Source organism: Panulirus ornatus, chromosome 48, assembly GCF_036320965.1.
Source record: "Panulirus ornatus isolate Po-2019 chromosome 48, ASM3632096v1, whole genome shotgun sequence".
Classification (NCBI taxonomy): domain Eukaryota; kingdom Metazoa; phylum Arthropoda; class Malacostraca; order Decapoda; family Palinuridae; genus Panulirus; species Panulirus ornatus.
The window spans coordinates 22874726-22902319 of record NC_092271.1 but is presented as its reverse complement, the minus strand read 5'-3'; the positions used below and the strand labels follow the sequence as shown (position 1 = coordinate 22902319).

The 27594-nt window shown below is 36.3% G+C and overlaps 1 protein-coding gene across 1 annotated transcript in view; it reads left to right on the top strand.

Annotated features, from left to right (window-relative positions):
• The window catches only part of LOC139763827 (carotenoid isomerooxygenase-like), a 28514-nt gene extending 9038 nt beyond the window's left edge, over nt 1-19476 (top strand). The window contains exons 2-12 of the mRNA XM_071690143.1: nt 1753-1853; nt 3085-3196; nt 3502-3642; nt 4297-4441; nt 4939-5074; nt 6224-6423; nt 8018-8197; nt 10724-10870; nt 11472-11603; nt 12914-13012; nt 13773-19476. Coding sequence (XP_071546244.1) covers nt 1753-1853; nt 3085-3196; nt 3502-3642; nt 4297-4441; nt 4939-5074; nt 6224-6423; nt 8018-8197; nt 10724-10870; nt 11472-11603; nt 12914-13012; nt 13773-13949 — 1570 coding nt within the window. The 3' untranslated portion in view covers nt 13950-19476. The remainder of the gene's footprint in view (nt 1-1752; nt 1854-3084; nt 3197-3501; nt 3643-4296; nt 4442-4938; nt 5075-6223; nt 6424-8017; nt 8198-10723; nt 10871-11471; nt 11604-12913; nt 13013-13772) is intronic.
• Nucleotides 19477-27594: the final 8118 nt, after the last annotated feature.

Genomic DNA, 27594 nt, shown 5'->3' with positions numbered 1-27594 from the left:
TCTCCCTAAAATTCAATGATACTCTCTCACCCCAACTATCAGTTGCCCTCTTTTTCACCTCTTGCACCTTCCTCTTGACCTCCTGCCTCTTTCTTTTATACTTCTCCCAGTCATTTGCATTATTTCCCTGCAAAAAAAATCGTCCAAATGCCTCTCTCTTCTCTTTCACCAATAATCTTACTTCTTCATCCCACCACTCACTACCCTTTCTAATATGCCCACCTCCCCCGCTTCTCATGCCACAAGCATCTTTTGCACAAGCCATCAGTGCTTCCCTAAATACATCCCATTCCTCCCCCACTCCCCTTACATCCTTTGTTCTCATCTTTTTCCATTCTGTACTCAGTCTATCCTGGTACTTCCTCACACAAGTCTCCTTTCCAAGCTCACTTACTCTCACCACTCTCTTCACCCCAACATTCTCTCTTCTTTTTTGAAAACCTCTACATATCTTCACTTTCGCCTCAACAAGATAATGATCAGACATCCCTCCAGTTGCACATCTCAGCACATTAACATCCAAAAGTCTCTTTTGCGCGCCTATCAATTAACACGTAATCCAATAACACTCTCTGGCCATCTCTCCTACTTACATACATATACTTATGTATATCTCTCTTTTTAAACCAGGTACTCCCAATCACTAGTCCTTTTTCAGCACATAAATCTACAAGGTCTTCACCATTTCCATTTACAACAGTGAATACCCCGTGTACACCAATTTTTCCCTCAACTGCCATATTACTCACCTTTGCATTCAAATCACCCATCACTATAACCCAGTCTCGTGCATCAAAACTACTAACACACTCAGCTGCTCCCAAAACACTTGCCTCTCATGATCTTTCTTCTCATGCCCAGGTGCATATGCACCAATAATCACCCATCTCTCTCCATCCACTTCAGTTTTACCCATATCAATGTAGAGTTTACTTTCTTACACTCTATCACATACTCCCACCACTTCTGTTTCAGGAGTAGTGCTACTCCTTCCCTTGCTCTTGTCCTCTCACTAACCCCTGACTTTACTCCCAAGACATTCCCAAACCACTCTTCCCCTTTACCTTGAGCTTCGTTTCACTCAGAGCCAAAACATTCAGGTTCCTTTCCTCAAACATACTACCTATCTCTCCTTTTTTCTCATCTTGGTTACATCCACACACATTTAGACACCCCAATCCGAGCCTTCGAGGAGGATGAGCACTCCCCGCGTGACTCCTTCTTCTGTTTCCCCTTTTAGAAAGTCAAAATACACGGAGGGGAGGGTTTCTAGCAGTTATTTTGCTGTTCATAATAATCATCATTCTGAAATTTACCCAGAAGTCTTGGGAGTGACAAAATCCTTCCATCTCCGATTTAGTGTTCCCTTAAGCCCCCTTCTCCTTATCCCCTCCACTTCTATGTTAACCTCTCTTGACTCATTCACTCCATATTTCCAAACAAATTTCAGCATATTATATAGAAATCAGATTTTCTGTTGTCCCTTCATTCACAGTTCAATATCTGTACTTAAAACTGCAAAACCCACCTTCTGATCTTACCAAAATCAGGTAAGATAATTCGGGAAAACAAAATGCTATGCTGATATTTCAAGTTCTTTTGGGTGGATTTCATCAAAACTGAAGAGTTATTCCTTTAAAAAAATATCCCAATTAATCTTTGACATCAAAGGTCAAGGTTATGATGATCATGATTATATCATTATCCAGTGCAGAATTATTAAGAATTCATTAGCACCATCTTTACCCTTAGGTCAAACATCATGGACAGCAACTGTGGCAAATATGACTTCTCAGTGTTGTGTCGACACTGTGACCAAGTGAGTCCTGACCCCATCCCTTGCCAACTCTCGGGTGAGTAATTTTTGAATGAAGTAAATATCTCTTAGCTAAAATGTACCCTCTTTCATAGAACTGAATTACAGTGTAGGTTACATACACAAATTAGTTCCAAATTTGGCTAAAATGCTCTTTCTTTATACATATGAAATGCAGTCTTTCTCCTGCAGTCTTTCATGAAACAAAAATTTGTTTTTTGTAAATTCAGTACTATCTCTTAAACAATATACTCTAAACTTAATCTCTACAATAGAAGTAGAACAACTTTATAAGGAAAACAGTGATAGATAAAATAATATCTTCGTCTGAAGAAAAATTTCAGAAAAAAAAAATATCTTGCTGTACAAATAAAACAGTAATCATCGTGGACTTCAAATAGTCCCAGTGTCTGATGAAATAAGCTTTGAAATAAGTATCATTTTGTCTCAAACCATTAAGATGCACTTCTCCCACAAAACTATGACACTCATCCAAGCTAAACTTATTTTTCATGTAAAATCTTTCACATATATGAACAAAAAATTTTCAAAATAGTGTGTCCAAGGTTGGTCTAAGCACAATATTACAGGGTATTTAGACAAGACGATTAAAACAGTAATTCTGGTAATGATGTTTTAATTCTAATGTTTCTGACATTAGCATATTGCAGGAACTGCTCTCCCAATTTAAGATTCCATAGTCACTGTATAAGTTTCTATGTTAATGTCAAGAAATGTTTAATAGGTACTCTCAGTCATGTCAGCTTAATCTGAGAGATTAAATGCTATAAAATGTACCATAAGAACAAAAGATGCAATAAAATTCTTATAAAGTTTGATGAATTAATTTTGGACATATCTTACTGAAAATTTTACATTTATGGTGCTACTGTGCCATAATCAGGCCAGAAACAAAATGAATATGGATGGGTTTCCATACCTTGCATTTGAGTTGGGACATCATCCATCAAAATAGTAACACCAGTGCAAAGGTTTGCAAATGGATTATGAAAATTGTAGTAAACATGTGGTTTCACTTTTTCTTATCTTTGTGAAGACTTGCATTATTATTTATATTAATCAGCATTTCTTGAGAAGAAATATATTTAAAGTTGGTTTAAACCAATACTGGGTTTCAGAATTATGATTACCAATCAAGCATGCCATGGCTACTGTAAGTGCAAATATCTTAGCAGATATGCTGTCGCCTAAAATTTGACCACCTTCATTTCTCATTACTTTGCCATAACTGATGTGTTTCTTTCCAGGGACGGTGCCAGAGTGGCTAAAAGGGCAACTCATTTACAATGGCCCTGGCCTGACCAAGGTTGGCCAGAATGAATACCGTCATGCCTTTGATGCATCTGCAGTACTGCAAAAGTGAGTGCACCTACCATCACACTCTGGCTGACCAGTACAGTTCCTTACAAAAAAGAACTTGGATAAAGTATAGAAACCTTTTTGGCCTCAGGGACTACTATCTCATAGGATGAAAGGAAATGGTCAAAGAAATAACAACTCTAACAAAATAAATAATTTTGGATACAGAATGAGTCATGCATAATACATATGCTTTCCAGCTGACCATGAAACATTTGCCATGAGACAGATCATTAAATATAGAACATATGTTCTGCCAGTGACAGGCTCTCTTAATAACACTAAGATACTATCTCTGATTTCAGATTTGAGATTTCAGATGGGAAGGTTACATATAGCAGCCAGTATGTACGCTCAAAGACCTATGAACAGAATCAGGCAGCTGGGACTATCACACGTGCAGAATTTGGTACCCCTGCCCCAGCTTCGAAAGGCATGTTCTCAAGGTATGTTTACCGGTTTTTCTATCAGCATGTATGATGATAAGTTGTGGACCCATAAAGGTGTTCTGTTTTTCAGTGTATTGAAATGGTAAGATATATAAAAGTTTCTTAACCAGAGCAAGTGGTTTTCACACTTTATGAACAGTTCAAAATGAGAGAGTCTGAATTTGCACTAATTTCAGGTCCTGTTGATTGAAAAAGCTGAAGATCTTTATAATGATATGAACTTGCCTGATAACTGCATATTTTTTATGGCTAATTGGCTTATTTCAAGCTTCGCTACATATAGCATTAAAAGACTTGATGCACCTGTTGGGCAAAATGTGGCCTATCAATAATGAGGCTGCTGAGGAATTTTGCTATATTTATGCTTCTCTGACAAATGAATATTAGTAAGCTGCAAAGCAAGTTTATAATGCTAATGAAAGGGGATTATTATGTCATTTTTTTACCTTCTTCAGCCCTAGCAAGTTCAGTACTTTAGACCATATAGTGTCAAAAATCTCTCCAGTGAAATGTTTTGGGAAAATCTTCAAAGTATATTTTCATATCTGGCATTGTATAGTTCCTCCAGATGCTGCACGATGAACCTTATCCTGCCTGTGAAAAATCTTTTGTTAGCAAAACAGGTTTGAATATTTTCTTTTTTTCTTATAGATTTTTGGATGCTATGGATCCAGAGAAGATGTTTTCGGACAATGCATTAGTATCAGTCATTGGAATTGGTGAACGCCACTTTGCAATGTGTGAAACACCTTTTATGCTGCAAATCAACCCAGACAGCCTTGAAACAGAAGAAAGGGTATGTATAAAGAGAAATTTAATCTAGTTTTCATCCATATTAATTTTTTTTACCTGAAATTGTCTATATATGAACACCATTCACAAGACATAGTCAGTTGAAATAGTTTATAGGATTTCAATTGTAAAAGTAGTAGTGACAGAGGTTCATAATTAATGTTGCCTGTGTATATATATATATATATATATATATATATATATATATATATATTCCTATGAGTCCAAGGGGAAAATGAAACACGATAAGTTCCCAAGTGTACTTTCGTGTAATAATCACATCATCAGGGGAGAGAAAAGAGAAATATAAGTCCGTTGATATACATTGAAGAGACAAAGCTAGGACGCCTAGCTTCATCTCTTTGATGTATATCAACTGACTTATATTTCTTTATATATATATATATATATATATATATATATATATATATATATATATATATATATATATATATATATATATTAATCCAAGCAGAAATTTAAATCTTTCTGTACATTTAGGTAAATGTAAACAAGAGATATGGGTTGATGACACAAAGCCCCCATCCCATAGTTGCTAGTGATGGAGTGTACACTGTTGGTCAAGGTGTGGGTGTGACTGGACCCAAATACAGCATTCTTAGGTATCCTCTTGATGGTAAGTACAAAACATCTTTAATAATCGATGATGTCTGCATGATCTTAAAAATATGAAGGGTGTATATGTATCTGCATGTTTGTGGTTAAACTGCATGTGTAAATTCACATTTGGCAAGGATTTTTCATCTTCTCAATCCAAAGAAGTCCAACATTTCCATGCTATTGGAAGTACTGTAACCTTGAAACTCCTGGATGAGGGGTCCTGGAGTAACACCAGGACCCCTTCAAGAAAGGGGCCCTTGGTCAATTATAGATAAAAGAAAAATAAGTAAAAATATGAAGTTTATAGAATGAATATAAACAAGTAGAAAATCATGTGACTCTTCAGTTATTCAAAGAATCTCTCTGGTATACAATGATGAGTATACAGTAAGTTCAGTTAAGTGCTAATACAGATATGATTCTTCACTTTATGTGAGAATATAAATCAAGGTTTACTTCATTGCTATGTGAATAGTACATATTGGTTGACAAAACTGTGGCTTGTGGCTTGGTAAGTTAAAACATGGATCCTAAGGAAGAAGGGGGAATGCTTTGGGAAGATAAAGCTAGCCAATAGTAAACATGCTAAACATTATCAAGGGTTGCAAGTTAAAGCCTTTTTAAAGATACTGGCCCTTCTTTGTTCTTGATTATGAAATAAATCATTCTTAATTAAGTCTGATCATCCTGTTTAGTATAAAGCTCTGTAACATTATGCTTCACTTGGATACTACAACATTGTTTTTATTTTCATTGATTTCCTGACCTTTTCTTTCATAATCTATTTACTAACTCTTAACAACTTTGTCTCAGTATTGTCAACAGTACAGAAGAAAAAATGGAAATTGTACTTGATACATAACTATGTAGTTACATTCACTGAGAACTGAGATTCATTAAGTGTAAGTTTTTATTGAGGTATTAACAATTCAGGTTACTTTAAAAAGTAAGCAAATACAAGTGATAAAAAAAAAAGGAACTTAGAATGTATGCATATTTGAAGCGAAAATCTTGTACTTGAACAAACTACCAATTGTTTTGTGGAAACAGTTGCAAGCAAACTCTCAATGAGATTTTTTGTTATATATACAGTGAGGTCTGAGCAAAGTTTAAAAACTTTTACTTTGCTTAATATTGCAGTAAAATATACATTCAAAATTTACAGGTAATCTAAAACAGGGCAAGATTGTGGCCTCTGTTCCAGCAAGATGGCGACTGTCACCAGCATATATACATTCTATGGCTATGACTGAAAATTATGCCGTGATAATTGAACAGCCATTAGCCGTTTCTCTCTCAGAGCTCTTGAGTGATATAGTAAGCAATGCACCTTTCATCGATGGGCTTAAATGGCATGATGAACCAGTAAGTGACTTGGAAATTTTTCTTCTTCCAAGCATTTAGTATGTATATCAGTTTTCTTCATCTAGCTATCCATATGTTCCCTTTATCTGCATACAAGGCAAGGTGACACATTCATCCAACTGCTCAGGCTACATACCAATACATATGACTAGAAGTAAAACTTCCTTACATCACAACTTTAAACTATGCGAAAAGAACGGGGGCTACCTGAGAAGGTGCACTAAGGTAAAGTGCAAGTAAGGAGGTAGGAAGACAGAATTTTTTAATCAAAGGGAAACAGGAGAGGAGAGAAAAAAATTTTCATCTGTGGAAATCAGTAAGGTTCTGAAAATGTGCTTCAACCTAAAAGGAGCTTGCATTATAAAATCGTTAAAAGAAAGTGTTGTTGAAAGAACATTTTTCATCGAGGTAGTCTCAGAAACAAATATCATCATGCTAATTTGGGTATAAAGAATGCATCCCTGTACTGGGAACTCACAAAAGTCTTGGACCAGGTCATCTGCCTACATGACTGTATGGAGGTTGAGAAACATTCAAAATATCGTGAGTTACACAGAATCACTTTATCGTGACATACTTTCTTCCAGCTGTGCTAGACATAAATTCATGTGAATTTCAAAGTATTGTGCCTTCAGAAGTGGTAGTCTGATGACTGGCTGTTCCATGTTAACTGCAGAATGAAATATGTATACCTCTTCATGGCTCTTTACAAAAGTAAGGAAGTTGGTTTGATACGGTGGTAGTAAAGTCAAACATTTTTGTACCACCCTGTGTCTGCTCTCCCTCATTATGCATATCAAATCCATGCCTTTCAAAAAGGCATTCACTTTCATATCTAATCTCATATAGTTTCATTTATATTTTCTCAAGTTACTGGACTTTTAAGATATCTTCCTTTTTAGTACACCATGTACTTAACCACTGAATTATGGTAGAAGAAGGTAAATATCATGGCTACAAGAAGGCTATGTGATAAAGGATAGCCTCCACTTCTAATGCACAGCTATGAAATCCAAGTTTGCCAAAATACTGATAGGTAAACACTGCAGGAAGCAGAGGTGATTAAACACTTCAGCCAGGTAATAACTGAGAAAACAGTCTGGGTAAATAATTAAAATGCAAGAAAAGTGTGCAGCTAAGTAGAACAGAGGACAAACATAAGTTGCCTGAAAGTCTTTATATTGTTGATTACATTTATAGGAATCGTATCTGCAAGAGCCTTGAACTGATCATCTTGCTGTACTTCCATTTTCATTATTGTGGTATTTTTTTCTTCACTCAATACATCATTTATTTTCTCTTATCATAAACCACCTTAGTAACATTAATTTCAAGTGTTCCAGATTTTTCCTTTCAATTCTGTTTTAAATTGTTATTCTGCACAACTGTCTTGAAGATGAAAGCCAGACTGTTTCATTAAGTATAGTGTATAATTTCTCTGAATGATAAATACACTTGGGTTATTGAGTTAGTGTTAATCTGCAGTATTTTTCATTTGGTGCAACATTGAAACTGATAATTTTAACTAAATTTTGACAGTTCTTTGGTATGAAAATTCTAATGTTGCTCGCTATATTTCCATTTTATTTTTCAGGTGCTCATTCACATTATCGATAGAAAGACATGGAAGCAAGTAAAAACAAGATATGTTACAGATCCTTTCTTCTTCATGCATGTAGCCAATGCATATGAAGATGGTGAACATGTTGTACTTGACATACCAACTTACAAGAACTCATCTATCTTACACAATATGTTTATTAATACACTCAGAGTAAGTTGTTATATTTTCACAACAGTACTTTAGTTTCATTAAGGTTCATCATGTAAAGTCTGTACCTCTCTAAAATCAAATAATATTCTTTTCCAAGGCACAAGATCAGATGAGGTACTTCCACAAGTCAAAGCATGATTGCTGTTAAGGAATCCTCCTCTGTAACTTTGGCAGTGCTTACCATTTTATGCCATGTCTTTGGGGTATCTTACATCAAGGTTTGAGATATTACTAGAGATGTATGCTTGTGGAGGTGTTGCCTTTTTGCTGCCCTCTCCCCCCAAAAGAAAAGTTGGTGTACTTCACTGCTTTCAAGTTTGATCATGAAATTAGCTGGACAGTCACAGGCCAGTAACCATTATTTAAGCGAGAAATCATAGTAAGAAAAGAAACTTAGGGAAGAAAAGTCCATTTCAGTCATTCACTCTTATCCAGTAATCTTTGGCCATAATTATATGCTTTTCATAAGAATAACAGGAACTATTTTCAGTATAAAGAGAAAATGTACATTATCTCTTGATCAAGAGTTGAAACACTGAAGCTACTCCAGTAATTTCATTATCATGCAATACCTGACACTTCTTTTGAAGTAAATCAATCCTTACACAGATACACTTTTAAATCATGAAATTGCTGTTGCCAACTAAATTTTTAAAGCAGGGCACCAGTTACCTTAAAGTCTACTGAAAGCCCTGTAACCCACTGGACAACAAACATGTAAAGACTCGAGGTGAGCAAATCCTGTTGGAGAATTGCATTTTTACATATTCATTGTAGAATTTTGTACATGCTCTAATAAAATGTTATTGCTACCTTAATACATCACAACATCCTGTATGATGAAATGGTTTAATGATTCACTAACTAATGTTGGATGAGTAAAAATAGCCGTATCCAAATGTGCATGTACACCATTAGCTCATATCTTCTTTCCTATGGTACCCATGTAGAATCCAATTAGCCAATTAACATACTTTGAGCTTGCTAACAAACTGATAAGTGCAATTCTATTTACATGCAAGGAGCCGTAATAAGCTCTGTGGAGGATAATAGGAGGCCACTACAGCCCTGTATTCATTCCATGATAAATATTTTGTAACCTGAAAGAATCATCTTCCTGCAACTTTGTATTCTCAAGTTGTTATACACACAGTACATACAGTAATGCTAAGTTCTACAGGGCACATGGCTAAACATTATGTAACAGTTAGTCCTCTATGTCAGAACAGGCTACTGACAGCATCTGCCTTGGTAAGTATCACTATCCTGAAATACAGTACTGAATATTTGGTATTTGACCCATTCTGTGAGGCCATAGTCGCACAATGAGCAAACAAAAAATTTAGTCTGAATTTTTGTAAAATAACCTTTAGAAAATATTGAATATAACTTAATTATAAAACAATGAAAAAATTAACCAAAATATAATTTCACTTAAACATTGTGGAAGCAGTTACAAATCACCCTGAGTGAATGGGATAACAGGCATTGTGAAACTATTTATATTCAGCCTACTGACAAACAAGTCATGTGTAAAGACCTGTGATAGACCATATTACTTGTGTACACAACTAGGAGAGTACAACATACTGAAAGTTTCAAAACAATTGAAAAACACACTAAAATCAACTTAATATGTTGTTAGTTCTAAGAAGTGGTCTGGTAGAAAAAAGGGGACATTTGTGCAGTAAATATTAAGATATTTTATGTATTTTCAAGGGCACTGTAACTATTGTATGCTCTCAGCTTGTTTACATTACTCCCCAATATTTTCAATACAATCTAGTAATATACCGCATTTCTTACACAATACATCTCTAATATGCATTGGACACCTTTGGGTGCTAACAATTCATCACTGGTCCTACCTCGTTGTCCAGTAGTTAGCATATTGGCTTGCCATGTGGTAGGACTGGGGATTGAGTCCTTAGTGCCCAAAGGTAAATTATAATTTTCTATTACCACTTTTATGTTACAAACGGTAAATACATCATAAAGCTTGAGTGACAGCATTCGATGTTTTCCTTATGTCTAGAAGATTATAATTTATGAATGGTATTGTTTCCTTCTATATGGGTAAATGTATTATAACCATTAGCAACTTATGATTACCACAGGAACCCTGTTAACATGCTGTCAAAATTGCTAAAAAAAACTACTAAAAGCATGTCCCATATGTTACTGGCAAAGTTATGAAAGCCTTGTACTGTATGAAAGGGTGAATTCTTTAATTAACCCTAAGTTATAGGGAGAGACTTAATATCTTTTCCTTATATACACCATAAACATATACAAAATGCTTATACATCTGTTCAAAATAATTTGTATACATCTGTTCTAAATAATTTGTCTTTCTCCCCTTTATGACATGACTTTGTTATGACAAGAACCTTTGTCATGAAGAGATGAGAGAAAGTCATGAATCATGACATCACTCTATTTGGGTCCAGTGAAGACAACTGTGAAAAATAAATGGGGCATGAATACGGAAATAAACCTATCTATAGGGATTTCGTGACTTTACAGGAGCAGCGAGGGAAGAACACCCAGGATTACTTGGATTCCTTCAAGTCAACGATGCACAGATTTGTTATTCCAGTCAATACTAAAGGAAAGGAGAAACTGATCACACTGCCAGACACATCTTGCACAGCTTCATGGTCTGGCCAAGAGGTATGAGACTTATGTTTGGTTGTAATATTTTATCATGAATGATTTACTTTTCAACCAGTGGGAATATCAGCTGGCTTTGATTTTTGGGAAAGAGAATTGATTTTATGAAATAATCTGAAAGTTTAATGTATTAAAAATTAAATGTTGAAGAAAATATTGTAATAACTGGCCTTGATTAGGGCTTCAATTACCTTTACCCTCCTAACTATAATAATAATAATAATAATAATAATAATAATAATAATGTGGTGTCAGGTGTTATTTATGACAAGGAGAGATTGTATGGTTGTGGACAGAATGCCAGCAGTCCACATGTGGGCAAGGCAGAAAGAAAGGTAACTAATTAGATCAGAGGACTGCAGCTTTACAACCACTGAAGTTCTGGTATACTATGCACCCATACTAATCCTACCAACACCCAGGAAGGTAGTACCAGTAATATACCTCCTTGGTTGGTGGCTGCCCACACACACACACACACTACAGATGGACCTGCAATTACCATAAGGAGCAGAAAACCCTCACTACCCCAACAAATGTTTGGTCCAATGCAAGATTTTATGTAATAACCACTAATTGATAACACGGTAATTTTTTCCAGATTGTACTTCAGAGCGAGAAACTTTCGGAGATCCCCATTGAAAATCCATGCATTAACCCAAAGATGAAGGCCTCAAAGCACCAGTTTATTTGGGCCATGGGACCAGATCCTAATGGAGGAGATTCAGGTTTTGTAAGTACTCTAGCAACTGTGTAGAGTATATTTCTTTTATGTCATGTTAGTAATTATTTCTTTTTTCTGATTTTTCTGTTAAAAGAACTAGAAACTTTAAGAGAAGGTACTGGACAGTGTACTCTTACAAGCTTGTCTCTATTTTAAAATGGCTGTTAGTCCTGAGTTTACATTATGGTTTTATGGGCAAATGATTGAAAACAGTTTGTCCTGGCTCTTGAGCACAATATAGGGGGTATTGGTTGTTTATTACCTAAAGGGTCTAAGTTAGCCAGTTTTGTATATGTTGTACCTCTTTTGTCAACATAATTGCTCGCTCTCTCTCCTTGTAACTTTGATAACTGTTAAATATTTTTGTTGTTTTCATCTATAAACCTCATGCTTCATCCCTTTCCAGTTTAGCTTTTGTGAAAATTGTGAAAGTGTTTTTTTCTGATACTCACTGAAATCAAATTCATCCAACAAATATAAGACTAGTTTTGAGTTAGCATATTATCATTTAGATGATAAATTTTCGAAGTATAGTAAAACCTCTGTTATCTAAATTCAAGACAGCAAAACATTCAAAACAACATATGTTTTTCAATTTTGGTCAGCAACCTTTGATTGTCCAAAAATAAAAGTTGAAAAATAATGTAAAAATATTTCAGATTGCATTTGTGCTGCACCACAACGATTAGTGTACTCACCACCCGGTGTTTTATGGTGCTGGTGATTATTTACCATATCCCATGCTCTTTCTCGTGCAATGCTGTGTGCTGGTTGTGCACATTCATAAATTTTGAGTACCTAGATAAATACTATGGACAATGACTCTTTTCAAGTGTTGTCAGCAATTGCCTGACAATCCTTGGAGACATCTGTATCTCACAAAAAGCACAAGAAAAAGTTTTGAACCTTAAAAAGAAAATGGAGTTATGTAAGAAGCTAGCTAAGGGCGAGTCCAAGGCAGCACTTATGAAGGACTTCAACATCAGCATGCTGACTATTTAAAACTACCAGCAGCATAAGATTATAGCATTTAGCAGAGCTTATTTGCTTATGTGAATGAATTTGTATTCTATATGAAACATTTACAAATATGTAAAATACTTAAAAAAATATCATTTCTGTAGTTTATAACAAAAGAAATTTGAATAAATGAAAATTTTGTTATCCAAATTGGCCGATTCCTTAAGCATTCTGGATAACAGAGGTATTACTGTACTGAGATTTTATGCTGTTCTCTTAAACATGTTTTTATTATACTAGGTACAGCAAGGAGTTAATTTTACAATAAATATGTATTTTTTCCGTATTTCTTCTAACAGGTGATGAAACTGAGTGTTTCTTCGGGAGAAACTTTCACATTCTCAGAAGAAAAGATATATTGTGCTGCACCAGAGTTTATAGCAAAACCTGATGCTGTGGTAAGCATGTGATAGAGACATATCTTTTTTCTGAGAGTCTGATACTTACTAGATATACTTTTGATGATATTTCACCAGTGGTGTAAACAAAAGCCAGTAGTCCAATAATGCCTATTTTTTCATGCTTATATTGTTATACATAACCTCAGGGCACCTCCACCATTAACAACAGGAACCTTTCTGAAATGGGTTCTGGGTAATAAATAATATATATATTATACAGGGCTTGCTTGTGGTAAGGGGGATGTAATTGTGGTGCATCTTATACAACAGCTAGAGAATGGATATAAGAAAATGGGGCCATTTCTATTGCTGTTCCTGGCACTACTTCACTAACATGGGAAATGGTGAACAAGAGTGAAATATATGTATAGTTTTCCTTATAATCACACCAGATCCAATTTCCATGAAAGATTCCTGCTGTCATCCAAGACCTTTCTGAAGGTTCCTGCAGCCCAAGGCTCTACTACTTTCAGTAGCAAGGATAAGTAGACTCCTTTGTAGTGAGTTTTTTGATGAGACTGTACTTCCAGCGATAAGGCTTTGCTAAAGGTGACTTTTCACTCACATAACTGCAAGCAGACAGAGCACGGAAACATTTCTAGGAGCTGATTAATAACATCACATGTATAAGAATCTTCTTGATATTCTCTGTTGAAAATATGTTTAGTACTAGCATATAAAAAAATGTTATAGATTACAAGGTGATGGTACAGTAGGCTATTTTCAGGTGATTAATTCATAATTTTTTTCTTTTCAGAATGAAGATGATGGAGTCATTATGTTGCAGTGTGTTGATTCACAAGATGAAAAGAAAGCCTATCTTTTGGTGCTTGATGCTGCAAATATGACTGAAATATGTAGAGCATCAGTGACAACTCCGTCAGCTGTTCCTATGCCCTTGCATGGTCACTATATTCCAAACACTGTGCAGTAAGCAGTCACTGGAAAGTTTGTAATGCATTGCTGGGTGCTAAATATGATATGTATCAAACTGCCATATTCTATTTGTAGATTCTGCTGAGTTAAATGCTTTTACAATGTTATGCACCATACCAATTTTATATACTGCCTTAGTGTTCAGTGAATTAATTCTAATATATGGAATTCCCCGCTTAAGGCACAAGATACTTTCCCAGAAAAGTACTATGTTAAGCAAGTGTGTTCCTGTTCATAGGATTCTCTATAGGTCTGGAATGAATTGTTGCCTCATGTACAAATGTTAAGGCTGTGATCTTAGCATGGATCATGTTCTATTATGATCTCTGAAGTACTTCCAAAAGCATGAAAGATACAGACAACTTCTTCATAGTTAAATGACAAAGATTGTATTCACACTCATCCTCTCCTGATTCAGCTCACTGTTGTTCAAGGTCTTTCACATGAAACTTCAATTTATCTAGAACACCAGAGTCCTGGACTTCTTCAAAGTCATGATCTTTGGCAAGGCCCAGGACCTTCTGAATATTTGGAAGTGTCTCCTTGAAACCATCAAAGCCTTGGACACATTCAGGCCAGAGGTTTTTCCTGACATCTTTCATTGTGGTGAGTGTAACTTCCTCTTAAGAATAAGAAATGTTTTGTATCATATTCATGTTGGTAATTTGTCATCAGAAGTCTCTTATTTATTATTTTTGGTTTTGCTAATGAGATGTGCAAAGGTTCTTAATCAATAAGCCTAAAGTGCAAAAACAACACCTTGACTGAATCAACAACCTGTCTTCTTGGGAAGAGACTCAACCCTTCCTTGTTTTAACATTTAAATTTGCTGAATGGAATGTGGCATAACTGAGGATGAATAATGTTCTTGGTACAGTATATTTTGGCAGTTGGGCAGAAATACATCAAGAAACACTTAAAAAATACTCATAGGTATCCACGCCTTTTTGTAAGTGTGCCAAATCACAAGGAGATGGATTCTGCTGTAGCCATTTATAGCCCATGGTGCTTCCAAATGATAAAACTAGTAATGGCTTAAGCTTAAAGTCTCCTTTAGCATTACCAGCCTGAAGAGGATGGTAGTATCAGCAACTTTAAATCCCTCAGCCATCTCCTGTTCTGTGGATATAAGGGGTTTCTTTGGCATGTATTTCCAAAACAATGAAATTCACCATCATTCAACACTCAATACATGGTGTTGCCAGCTTTAATAATGTCTTGCAAACTATTGAGATATCTCCTGTTAGCATCAGCATTATAACTATACGATAATCCAGAAGTAGAAAGGCATCACAGAGTGAGTACTCAGTTTTTGTTCTTGTTCCCACAAATAACACTAGATAAAAGGTTATGGCAAAGTTGGTTGCTTTTATGGCTACCTAAAAGTGTAATAAGACATTCAGCTTCATTTCAAAACTAGTGATCTTTCTCTTTGTGTTTGCACCTCTGCATTCTTTATCAATCAATGCATATCACAAACTTTACATGAGTGGGATGGAGTACTACAGAAAGGAATCACAATAACTGTCACTACAAGCAAATTTACATCACCACATGGTGACTCATGGCTGGCACTGCTAATCTCCTGGGAGCCCAGTGCTCCAGAGTAACCTATGGACATCAAATAACAGTTTTAAACCAGATTAGGAACTATATTAACTAAATGTTCCCTAATATTGCAACTTCTTTAAAATGAAACTACTTTGAGCAGGACACATTATGCAGGAATAGCCTCTATTCAATATGCTATTAGTTCAAAATAATAGTGAAAGTAAAATACATCTGTGTTAGCTGTGCTCCTTTCCACTTTTAGAGTAAAGTAGCACCAAGAGTCGTGTTCCCACATTTCATTCCATAATCGTTTGCATACTTTTTCCAAATGTAAGGGCCCCAGCAACAGTACTTCAAACAAATGCTGAATAATCCATCACAATGACTTATTGACTTGGTAGTGATATGGTTGTTACGTGCATGTGCTAATGAATGACGATGTGGGTTGCTGGACTCTGCTTGCTTTTGATTATACTGCAAGTGAAAAGTCAGCTCTAGCAAGGTTATATCACCAAAGTTGTATGTATATGGGTGTGTACGAGCATTTATGTATATATAAGTGTACATGAGTGGATGGGCCATTCTTCGTCTGTTTCAGGATATTGGAGAGACGAGAATTATAGATGTTAACAAGTTCTTTTTACAATCAACAAATATGAGGTGAGATTTCTCTTTCAATATGACTAAGGAATGAATGACATACAAGTCTTGTTCAGTTTTATATTCACATTCAATTGCTGACATATTCTTTTGCTAGATTTAAGGATAAAAGGATGTATTCAACAAGTTTCTTGCTCTATGCTTGAAATGAGACTTTCTTTGCAGAGGCTGTGTAGTTTATTCACTGGATAAGCTAATTCACTGCTTCAGTTACTGAGTGTATTAACTGCAAATGTTGCATTTAGAAGTATCTCAAGCTTGGTCAGTTTAACTAATGATGTTTTAGCATACAAAGCTATTCCTTAAGTAGTTCTGCATTGATGCAAGTAAGACCACAATTCCTTAAGTAGTTCTGCACTGATGCAAGTAAGACCACATATCGTTCAATCCATTACATGTAAAATGTTCAAGTAATAAACATCTCGAGTGAAAGCACTATTAATAAAGTTCAAATTTTTGAGTGCATGATATACAAATTTATTTTAGAGAAAAACCTTGACATATCTGTGTTACCATGCTGCAATCAATTCTTTGATGTTTTTTCAGGTATAACTTATATGTGCCTCACATCTGAGGTGAAGTGAGTTTAAGAGGGGATCTAGGAAAGAAAGGAAGAAAATGACAGAGATGGAGGGAGATGGTAGGCAAGTTACAGTATACCCACTTTGTATGTTCATGTTTGTGCTGATGTATACTGGATATGTGTACATCCATGTGTGTGTTATGGCACATGCACTCATGCATGTACACACATTATATATTCACATGCAGCTCATTTACATGCCCCTTTACATCACACTCAATCACATGCATATGTAAACTCAAAAACACATATGTATGCAACTAAAGGGGACAGTTTGGCTCACTTGAAATGTTCATCTGGCTTCTCACTGTCTTCCCCCTCTCAACCCATTCTCCTTTTTATTTATTTGAGATATGGTTGTTACATAACTAGAAGGTAATTGAGCAAACAGTATAATCAACATTTCAGAGAGCAGATGAAAACCTGTAATGATCACTGTAAAAAGGCAGTTCTAAAAAATGGAATGCACTCAGTAATTACTTTGTGTTGAGCAGAAATGCTGCTTATGACATCAGGAGATATGATTCAAGCAGTGCTTTGTGTCACTGCTTGTGTCATTTATCTCACTAAGGCTGATGTGTACACACTAAGATGTGCATTTGATAAACTGTACTGAAGATGGATGACTATGAATACCCTGTTCCTCAGTAGGCAAATACTGTTTCATTTCTTTCTTCATTAGCTTTATGGATCTGTTTGATTTTTCTTGTAATGGGCAGCTTTTTGAGTTCTTATTTTCATCTGCTTATCTATCTTAGCACTCAACACTACTCAAGTTAGTACTATGAAAGGAGAATATAAAAGATGGCAAACAACTGGTGGGTTCGCAGTTGTTGTTCAAAATTATATACGAGCCTTCGAGTTGCTGAATTTGGGAAAGTAATGAAGAGCTGTAATTACAGGTTTGCTTACAGCAGATCACCTGCCATTGCTTGCCCATGCAAGTTTTATATTCTCAAATGAGATTCAAAGGGTTTATCCTCCACCCCACTGATTCTTCAAAAATTTCATAAGCAATATCACAGAATAGTTGCTAATATGTACTGTTGGATATTCTTAGACTACACTATGTTTCAAAGATTGCAATTTGGTGTTTCTTTAATTTCATTTGCTGACCCTTCCCTCAATATTTCATCTTTTGTGGTTTTCAACCTTCTTTATCTTTTGTGTAAAATTACTGAGGTAACAATCATATTCTTTACACTCACTGTACTAACAAAGAGCATTATTTCACCTTTAATATATTGAAAGGAACAGAGGTTTTCAGCATGTTCATGAGTATTGCTATTGGGTTTTCATAGTCATGAGCCATGGAAGTATATGGTAGTCAATATAGTAAGGCAGGGTTCGGCATATACTTGTCTACTTTGAGTATCAAAAAGCTGCACATGATACAGAAAAGAGAAACTACAGGTTTCCTGAATTTCATGTCTTGGGGTTTAATTACAGTCTTTTATGAGCCTTACAGATATTAATGTTGATACATGGTCGAATAAAATTATTTAGTAGGTAGCAGGAAATAAATTCATTTGAAAACCTATTGTATTATTTGTTGTATTTAAAGAAATTTTATTAAGGATAACTTAAATAATTTGTATACCTAAGCTATGATATTTTATAGGAATTATATAACTCAAAAGATAATATGTTGTATATTAAAAGTCTGCATATGAAGGCTTTGTGCATAGTGCACATCAACTGCAGTTATTAAGAATGTAAGGAAGAAAGCTTTCAGGGATATTTTAACTCTATAGACTTAAGGCAGAGTATTTATGCTAGCTGTGAATTCTTGGACCAACCAGCTGGTAAGTAAAATAACTACTGTGTGGTAAAACGTAAATATACATTAACAACACCAGAAATATGAGGATTAGATTTTTGATGGATATGAGTTGTTTTATATATATATTTTCAAGAAGCCTTTTAAAGCATTGCAATGCTTTGAATTTTTCTAATTATTAACTGAACCAGACTGAAAATGTAATTTTGTACAAATCTGTTCAGATGAATACTAAATCATTAATGTACAAAGAGCCTGACAATAACAAATGAGTGGAGGCAAACGTTGTCATTCTGCCACTTTCAACACGCTGATTTGTCACATTTTATTTATTCATTGTTTAATTATGATTTCAAATATCAGAGGTTTACTGCAAGTTTTCTTTTTAAATACCACACAGCATCACTAGGATGTAATACAAAGATGCTTATCTGTGTTCCAAAAGGTGTTCAGTGATAATACTTGCAATTACTGGACAATAATACTCAGGACATAGATAAACAAAAAGTAGTGATTAATGATCAACAAGTTGACTTTTACTCTGAATTTCAAATGTTTGAGCATTAGGTTTATGAAAAACTTACATGAATGTGTAAAGCAATAAATATGTATTCTATTTATTTATATGGTGAAAAAGATGTCATTTTATGTGTTATCATTTTGATTTGCCAGTCATTCTTCCACTAATTAAAATGTGCTTCTCTTGTTTTGCAATATGAAACTATATTTTGCTTCTTGAATGTACCACTTATCATATTTAACTTGGTTATGACCTAAGATGATTGCTGAAGGCTGTGCCAATTATAGCTTTTGATAAAAACAGGAGGTCCTTATATGAGATTAAGAAAACTGTTTCTCCGAAACTGACCGACTATATAGTAAAATCACTCTATAGAGCTTTTTAGCACAATAATGTGAAATGTTATATAATCAAAACATACAATGATTGAAGTGTATTTCATTTCCTTTTCCTTAAGCCTGGAACCACTGTAATATGATTATTCAAATGCATTTTTCTTGGTAAGACCAACAAATGGTTTGCTATATGTATATGAGCAGCACAATTTTTTTTTTTTGTATGTTAATTCTTCAATCTTCTTTTAGTAGTGGTTGGTAGGCAGCCACCAACCAGGGAGGTATATTACCGTTACTACCTGCCTGACGAAAAATGGCCTCAATTGGTCTCCCTACCTCCAGCGAATTGTATACGCACTCCTTTTCATGTAAGACCCTCACTTTTACCTCTCTCACCACCCAATCTAAAAACCGATCAAACAGCCAAGGCGACATTACACCCTCTTGAAGCAGACCCATCCCCATTTGGAAACACTCACCGTCCTCCCTCCCAGCTGGCATATGTGCCTCTCTCGATAAAAACTCCCTACTGCATCAACTATCTTCCACACAATACATTCGTAGCACCCTTCACAAAACATCTCTATAAACCCTAGCACAGACTTTCACCAGTTCCATAAAAACCACACATAAATTCATCACCTTCTCCAGTATTTCTCACAAAGTCTTCAGACGAAATATCTGGTCTATACACACCCTCCACTACCGAAGCCTCACAGCTAATCCCCAGTATAAAGCCATGTGCATGCTACATCTCTCTCTCTCTCTCTCTCTCTCTCTCTCTCTCTCTCTCTCTCTCTTAATCACGATACACACTACCACGTATACTCAACAGGTCTAACCTCAGTAACTGGTACATATACTTTTGTACCCTTTGCCTTGATACAAAAGCACTAAACACCCATTCCGCCAGTCTTCAGGCACCTTACCTTCGAGTTATCGCATATACAATGAAAATCCTGACTAATCAATCATTCGTCGCGTACAAAAACGTGTAACACGTGTAACAAGGTATGCACGTGATCACAGAAATAGACACACACGTGCGCGAACTACATCCATACAAACATACATGCACACAAAATAAGTGAGCACAAACAAACATTCCAGCCAACAAACCAGACACACACACACACACACACAAATACACCGGCACATGGAGTGAAACGGGAATATAAAACATAAACACAACTAAAAACACGCAGAAAGACCAATCGTGCACTTCACGATCACAAACAGATACATGTCATTCAATGCATTTGATACATCACAGATAGTCTTGTGGAGAATATAAATATCTAGTAACGACATGAATAGCTACTTGGAAGGCCTTAACAATATCCCCTCCCTTCGCAAAAATTACAAACGTACTCTGCCAAAAATTTACATATGTACGTCAAACTCTGGGTCGTTCTATGAGCCATATTTCCAAAGGAGTGTACGTACAACAACAGTAAGTAAACATTAAGAGTAATTCGAACTTTCATTGGTCTAAATCGTTCTTGCGATTTGTTTTATAATCCGATTAAGGGATTTCCCGTCCAGATTATATTTTGGCCAGAGCAAACTGTGGGACAGGTGGGGTCTGCGCCTGGGCTCTGAAAGGGCTGCCAGCGCGCCGTAAAATCCCCTGCTTTTAATCCGGGATAAACTCAAAATGGTATTATGAAGGGAATTCGTATATGAAATTCTATCGTTTTTGTTTATTAAAGTCCCGGATTAATCTCCATCGTTTCAGGGAAGTAAGTATCACCGGAATGAAACGGAAACGCTTTGAGACTTGCCATGCGGGATGGATCCAGAAAATCTGTTACTCTATTTTGAAATAAGATTACCCGATGAAACCATCAAGGGATTTGCTCAGGAACGTGCTATGCCATCCGCATGACACCTACGCGTGCACGCACAGGCGTGTGTATATATATATATATATATATATATATATATATATATATATATATATATATATATATATATATATATATATAACTTGCAAAGGGATACACAACAATACATAAACGCGCGCAAACACAAATATACATAAAAGATAGACAGAAACGCACAAAGATCTCATACAACAAACAAAAAAGCAGAAAACATTCATCACAACCAGGGACTGATCTGCAGATGATGAAGAAACAATATAGAGAAAAATCTGTGCAATTAATGTGACTACTAGTGAGAATTCGCTATTACTTGTCATGATCTTACCGCTTTAATAAATCAGCAAATTAATGCTACAGTTTTAAGAGTGTCAATCAAGTATCGCTAAAACATAAATACTGAACATACTGTAACAAACGTGACAACAGTTCTTTCGTGCATATAACACGAACTGCATTTCGAACCTCCACGTAATGTGATCAAAAAAGTCTTGAAAACGAAGATCATGGTCAGGTGTTCAACGCTTATCAAAATGAAGTAGACAGATAAGAGCGAGACATATCCTTGAATGCTGTCTTTTGAGAAAACTGAAATTCCACCTACATGTGTGACGGATGCCAACCCGATATTCATTACATGAATACTTCTAAAGTATTTCTTTTTCAAAGTCCTAGAGCACCACATGAGTATCAACCCGTTGGTGTAATTAATGTCACTGGGTGAAGGCGGACAATCTCAGAACACGCTGCTAACAGGGTAATACAGTAATACTGCAGCACACAGGAATGAGTCTTGAACAGGAAAATTAGATACTATTGGTAGACGAAATGTTTGATAATATGTTTAGAGATGATATACACTCCTGAATGAAGGTTAGTTTAGTGTATTCATTGATAAAGTGAAGAAGAAATAAGTATGAAAAATGATACAGCCTAAAATTTAAGCAATGCGATATCGAACCAGTTGGATATGACGGTGTAGTCTTTTGACTTGATCCATCCCTTTGGGGCAGGTCAAGAGGCCGCGTCATCGTACATAAGGATCGTTCCCCTCGTGCCCAAGGGTCATGACGTAGTGCCGTCGTGGTCAAGGGCCCTAAAGTCGTGCTCAAGGATCGTACCATCGTTCTCAATGGCCGTACCGTCGTGGTTCCAAGGGTCATACCGTCGAGTTCAATGGGCTTATGAAGTACGGAACATCTTACATGGAGATTGGTCGAGCGCATTCAGTTTACGAAAAGAAGCACCACGTCTTACTTTCACTTACCGCTAATGACAGAATGAAGAGAATACAACTGGAATGATGCAAGAGAAATGATACAACTAGAATAATGCCAGTGCAAGAACAGCCAGGCATTATGCAGACGACCCCCAGACGGGAGCAACTCACTCGCCAAGCCTAGCCAAGCGGGGTGGATGCGAGAAAGCCTAGTTCGCACAGCAATATACCAGAGGACACCATTAATTAATACGCCCAGGGCAAACCGGGTTACTGGAACACGGCATTAATTACACTCTAGATATCACTTATTTGCATGTCTGCATGTTGAATGTATTGTGCCATGTGTAAAACACGAACTTCCGAGTCACACGATCCGGTATGGATGCTACCTTGTATCAACAATCTCTCTTAATTCACAAAAGTCAATCGTACTGCGCACGGAGGTATAATGACAACCATCTTTACATCAGCGACTGTAATGTCCAACAAGAAATGGTAAAAATGAGAAAAGGCACGGTGACGAAAACACCTGCGACAGTACCCGCAAAAAGAATATGACTAATATCAACGAGAGTACACAACGGTGTTATGAAAAAGAGAATAAAAAATCCTCGAATATCTACTTCATCTATCTCACTCTTTCACTCCTACAATAACAGATGGACGAAACACAACTCAAAAAAAAAAAAGAAAAAAAGATTCCTATGAGAAAAGGTTTCGGGTGCACATCGTTACTGATGTCATGTTGTTTATGAGAGCCAGTGTTCCAATATTCTAGCAGTTCAAGTGGAGCTCTGAAGGGATCACATCGACAACAACGCAATGTTTCCTGCAGGCCCAATCTGTCACTGTGAACAAGGCCAGAAAAAAATGGTAATCGATACTGAAGAACAGATGCGTTTTAAACCAATGAAATTCTTCATAAATTTCCAAACAGATGGTGGCGACGCGAAAAATCATCCTTAAATCTATACTCAAATACTTCATATGACTTGTTCATATGTTAGGTGATATCTCACTGGAGTGCTATACACACGATTGACACAAGCTCAGCGGGTCCGTCTGTTCCTGATGTCTGTTCGCTAAGGTGAGAAATGCAAGCGTGTAAAACGAGACAGGAGAAGGATGCTCACTGTCGCCTGCACGTAGCAAAGTTACTGGGACTGTAAGCAGGTTGAATAACTTTATGAAACATAGAATCAGAATTAGTCTTAATGGGCCATTCAATTCGTTCGATACTTAGAAAAAAAAATAAATATGTAAGGCATCAATGTCACGGGTTGAATTTTTCTCAAAATTACGATGCAGGGTCAGGTCAGTTCCTAGTTAAACCTTTTATTATAACAAAACCTAAATCAGAGTTATGGGTCTTATGACATTCGATTCATTAGGTAACGCAGACCGACTGGTTACATTATTACAAGTCTGTCACTCAGAGGTATCGGGTTATGACCCAAGTTATGCTGAAGGGTAAACTGCATGTACTCCCGCACGAAGGGTGAGAGATGAGGAGAGCAGACGAAGTGGTCCCTGACAAGCTCCCCCCCCCCCCCTCTCTCTCTCTCTCGTCATATATATATATATATATATATATATATATATATATATATATATATATATATATATATAAACAAACGTACTTTACATCTCAAAAACAGAACGTTATAACATTTACCAAGTCACTGATGTCCAGTTTATATATATATATATATATATATATATATATATATATATATATATATATATATATATATATAAGAACTGATATATTCATAGGAATGTTTTGCTTCTCTTAGAGTACCAAAGAGAAATAAGAGCATCCTCTTGCTTGAACGGATGTGGTCTGAAAGTGGAGCTGCATATTTTCGAAAGAATCCTCCGGGATAACGCGATTCTCCGGGTGGAAAGCACCCTCCGGCATTTAGAACCTCATGGGGTTCCTTCCACCTTGTTAATTACTCTGGCCAAGAGCGATCTTTCCACCCTGCGTGTCACTCCGGGCCGGAAGGGTGAGGGGGGTGGGGTCTTTCCACCAGGCGGAAAAGTTTGGCCCGAAAGAGATCTTTCCACCCAACGGGCTATACTTCGCCCCTGGTGGGGAAAGGGATCTTTCTGCTTGATAATAGTGGGTCATTTTATCCCCGGCGGTGTCTTTCCACCCTACGGGATCGTGTAACCCACTCGATCACTTTACCCCGGAGGAGTGTTTTCACCCAGCAAGTAACTTTATCCTTCACGGACTAGGGAGGTCTTTCCGTCCTCTGGGTTCTTTGGATAGGGGATTTACATTACCAGCAGTTTACACTGACCCGGTTTTTTCCCCCCCACACCACCTGGTGAGTTACCTTAGCCCCGGAGCAGTCTTTCCACCAGGTGGGTAAAGGGGTCTACAAGAAGCTCGACATTTAACTTTTTCTTTTTTTGGATAAAAGTAAATCATATTGACATTCTAACGACTGATACTCTTTTGTTTGTCCCCAATTACTTTACAGATAGTCATGGATCTAAGTACTTAAAAATATTTACCAGTGCTTATGCTAGTGCGCGTTAAGTTTGTGTAAATAAAAAAAGAAAAAAAAAAGAGAACCAGTTAACATTAACATATGACAATCAAGCGTCCTCGAATATTCAAAGTAAGTTTGGATAGCTCAGGTGGAGTTGCGATTATCTGGGCTACGCCAGCCAAAAAAAAAAAAACTAACTTACGACATCGTAACCAATTAAAAGCTATAAACTTTTGGATATACACCTTTGTTTACCACGAGAGACGTAGGTATTTACGAAGGCCAGCGATTGTTGACTTTTATCAAAAAATCTACGAAGTTCATTTTACTGTCCTGTCATATACATGTATGCTGTGTTACATACACTCACGTATATATATATATATATATATATATATATATATATATATATATATATATATATATATATATATATATGAGAGAGAGAGAGAGAGAGAGAGAGAGAGAGAGAGAGAGAGAGAGAGAGAGAGAGAGAGAGAGAGAGAGAGAGAGAAATATTATAATATTCTAGCTTAATCTTGAGAAAGCAGTGTACACATAACAGAGAAAAAGGAGTTGCAAGACTCTGCGCTAGGGAACAATTAAGAACAGCATGGCATATGCATATACATTAAAGTCAGCCGACGAACGGCAGCGAGTTGATTGGTCAAAGCGCAACGGGCTCTGATTGGTCGCTGGGAAATGGCGCGGGTGGTGGGAGAGACTGGAGAGAAGGTTTTCTTGGGATGAGACCGCTGGGAGGAGGCGAGCTAAGCGTCAAATTTACATAAAAAGCGGCGGAATTTCTCCTGATCTGAATACGTCACACCGCTTCACACTTACATATACTTCTACGCTGTGTGCCGCCAGCTTCTTAACACTAACCTAGATATAACCCACCCACCCCACATACCGTAAATGTCCTCAGATGCGTAGATCATCAACGAACAAGCGACAACGTAACTGTGGTCCGAGGGCTGATAATCACGGAGCAAAACGGAGAGGCTTGCCGTGAGAGGACATTTATTAAAGATGTATATCTCTCGCACAGGATCATTTACTTGTGTATACCCATATGTATACTATATACATATATACATATACACACACATGTGCATATAAATCACAAAAGAACACGTGAATCTGGAATATGCTGGAGGCCGCAGGGGAAACGAAACACGAAGACCCGAGCGTTTTCCCTGACGATTTGAATTATCACGAAAGCGCTTGGATCTCTGAGGTCCATCATGACCACGAGGAAGACAGCGACAAAGTATAATGATAATATATATATATATATATATATATATATATATATATATATATATATATATATATATATATATATATGTGTGTGTGTGTGTGTGTGTGTGTGTGTGTGTGTGTGTGTGTAGATGAAAACAATAATGGTTTATTCCTATTAAAGGCTCAAAGATTCCAATAATATTTCTAATCCTTTTGCAAAAATTTCCTTCACATACCTTCTACACCTCCGTGCCTGTCTTTCAACTGATGCGATGCACCTAAGCCACTTCTTAAAAACAAAAGACAATGCTTACAATGATGAAAAGTTTCAAATGTACCAACCACTGATGAAAAGTTCAAAAAAAATATATGAATAATGATTACGAAGAAAAGAAAATTACGTGTTTACGTCTTTAATGTCTTGGGACACATCCCTTGTAAGCTACGTGTTTACGTCATTAATGTCCTGGGACACATACCTCGCAAGTCTTTTATTCCAATCTTGCTCCAGCCATACGGAAAAAAAGTGAACGTCTATTCACAGTTAAAATATTCACCGTGTACTCAGAGATTAATTCTCTTGTTTGGAGAACAAAGACGGAATTATGCATATACTTCAACATGCTAAGAAAGTTAATTAAGAAGGAGGGTCTTTGGATGGTTGGAGGAGGGTGGTCACTGGGAAGCTAGGGATGATTATATATATATATATATATATATATATATATATATATATATATATATATATATATATATATATATACATATATATATATATATATATATATATATATATATATATATATATATATATATATATATATATACACATATATATCAACAAGCGAGACTACCAGGGGCCCTTTGATAGCATGAAGTCCGACCCCCGTATGCCGTAAGACCTTATATTCTCTTTTCTTTTTTTTTTTTTTTCAGGAGGATCAAGGGTGGCACAGAAAACCAGTCCAAGGGCCGCAATGCTGTCCGCTGGTTGGAAACCCCCCTGTGAACTATGGTGTAATTAATTCGCATAACCATTCGGAAAAAGGGAAATGTGTCAGACTGATGGTCAGTCTTCATCATCAACGAATACATAGTGCTGGATACTTACAGAAACAAAGAATTCCTCCCCCACCCAAGTCATTTAGGTGCTATTTCTTAATTCATCGTGAAAAATATATATTCTGTAACGAAAGTTTTTATTTCTCCTGTATGTTTGTCTAGAATATTAAGTATTAGATAATCATACTTCAAAATACTGCTAGTTTCATATACCTCTTAAATGTAGTGGCCCTGAGGCATCTGCCCCTCCCTCCACCTTTGCCTCAGTGTAAATACGGCCCTAAATAAACCCAGTCAT